At 37.8% G+C, this 1,927-nt stretch overlaps 1 protein-coding gene across 1 annotated transcript in view; it reads right to left on the bottom strand.

Moving 5' to 3' along the window:
- Positions 1-1,927, bottom strand: part of LOC100946688 (dnaJ homolog subfamily C member 25) — a 22,584-nt gene that overhangs the window by 6,922 nt on the left and 13,735 nt on the right. The window contains exon 2 of the mRNA XM_003785220.3: positions 399-551. Coding sequence (XP_003785268.1) covers positions 399-551 — 153 coding nt within the window. The remainder of the gene's footprint in view (positions 1-398; positions 552-1,927) is intronic.

The following is a 1,927-nucleotide window of genomic DNA, read 5'->3' as shown; positions in this document are numbered from 1 at the left end:
ACAGGCATGTGCCACCACACCTGGCTAATTTTTTCAATTTTTAGTTGAAATGGGGGGTCTCTTTCTTGCTCAGGGTAGTCTTGAACTTCTGACATCAAATTATCCCCCCACCTTAGCCTCTCAGAATGCTGGCATTACAGGCACAAGCCACCATGCCTACCCAGTTTTGAAGTTCTATAGTAACACTCATCATCAATTTCTTAGATTTCACACTGATAAAAATTACAGTACTGCCAATTGTTTGGATAAATGAGTATTTTTCTAATGTAAAAAGATTAACTGCAAGTAGAAGTAAAATTTTATAAAAGAAGACACTTGCAGTTCAGTTTTAATGGCTAACACTAGGCAACATACACACACGCACATACAGAGAGATATGCATATCCATTAATACATACCTGAAACACAGAAATGGCACACACACTGACCAAAATCACTACTCTAACATCCACTTTAGGGGCTAAGCGCCTGCTATAATAGTGATAGTAATGGCTGTAGTACTCTTCTGGATGATCCAGCATGTAGTCATAATCTTTTCGTGTTTCTTCATCCTGTAAAATGCAAGATACCCAATTTTATAGGACATTCACAAATGCCCTGAGTTTGTAATCTGTTAAGCCAAATCTGGAATTTTATAATTATGTAAGATTAATTTGAGCAAAAAATTGAAATGGTCATAATAAAAAATTTCCCATTACTCTTCAAAGACTTACATAAATTTATTTCCAGAGCATTAATACTAGGCATAAAAACATAATCAAAATATTTCTCAGCCAGACACGGTGGCTCACACCTGGAATCCCAGCACTCTGAGAGGCCAAGGTGGGTGGATTGCTTGAGCTCAGGAGTTTAAGACCAGCTTGAGCAAGAGTGAGACCCCGTCTCTACTAAAAATAGAAAAACTGAGGCAAAAGGATCACTTGAATCCAAGAGTTTGAGGTTGCTGTGAGCTCTGATGACACAATAGCACTCTACCCAGGGAGACAGAGTAAGAAAAAAAAAACCCTCAAAATTCTTGAGTATGGTCAGTCTTCTAAGAAAAACAAAACAAACGCACTTTATAACAATTAAGCATTTAGCCTTTTTGGCTCATGCTGCAGTGCTAAAAAGGATGTCACCATGTTGGCAAATTTTAGTTTGCTAATAATGGCTAAATTTAACCTAAGTCTGAATCTTCTTCATTTACAAAAAGAAGTTAACTATACCCTACTATTTTCACATGATTATTCTGAATTTCAAATGACAAACCTCATATAAAAACATGCTACAATATATAATGATTTACTATTATAAGACACTGTCACAGCCTCGTATATAAATAGGGTAAGATGTAGATCTTACTTATACAAACTCATATAAACATTGAAAGAATTATAGCATTCTGAAATGCTGCTCTAATACAGGAAACATTTTTTTGAAGTCTTCTCTAATTCTAATCAACTTCTAAAAGGGATAAATGCAATGTTTTACTGAGCTACGTAAGTTGAGAGCTATGAAACTTGGTTATGATTTACTCTTTATCCCACACCAAAACAAAAAACAAAAAAAACCCTTCATTTTCAATTTGTCCCATTTCAAAAAAAAAAAAACTGCTAAAGATAAAAAACTAAGACCAAGGCTTGGTGCCCATAGCTCAGTGAGTAGGGCGCTGGCCACATACACCTAAGGTGGTGGGTTCAAGCCCAGCCTGGGCCTGCTAAACAACAATGACAACTACAACCAAAAAATAGCCGAGCATTGTGGCAGGCACCTGTAGTCCCAGCTACTCAGGCGGCTACTTAAGCCCAAGAGTTTGAGGCTGCTGCAAGCTGTGATGCCACAGCACTCTACTGAGGGCGACATAGTGAGACTCTGTTTCTTTTTTTTTTTTTTGAGACAGAGCCTCAAGCTGTCCCCCTGGGCAGAGTGCCGTGGCATTACAGCTCAC

Source organism: Otolemur garnettii, unplaced genomic scaffold (genome assembly GCF_000181295.1).
Source record: "Otolemur garnettii isolate 467f Iridium unplaced genomic scaffold, OtoGar3 scaffold00014, whole genome shotgun sequence".
In the NCBI taxonomy this organism is placed as follows: Eukaryota; Metazoa; Chordata; class Mammalia; order Primates; family Galagidae; genus Otolemur; species Otolemur garnettii.
Note: the sequence above shows the minus strand (reverse complement) of the source record. Positions and strands in the feature narration are given on the sequence as shown.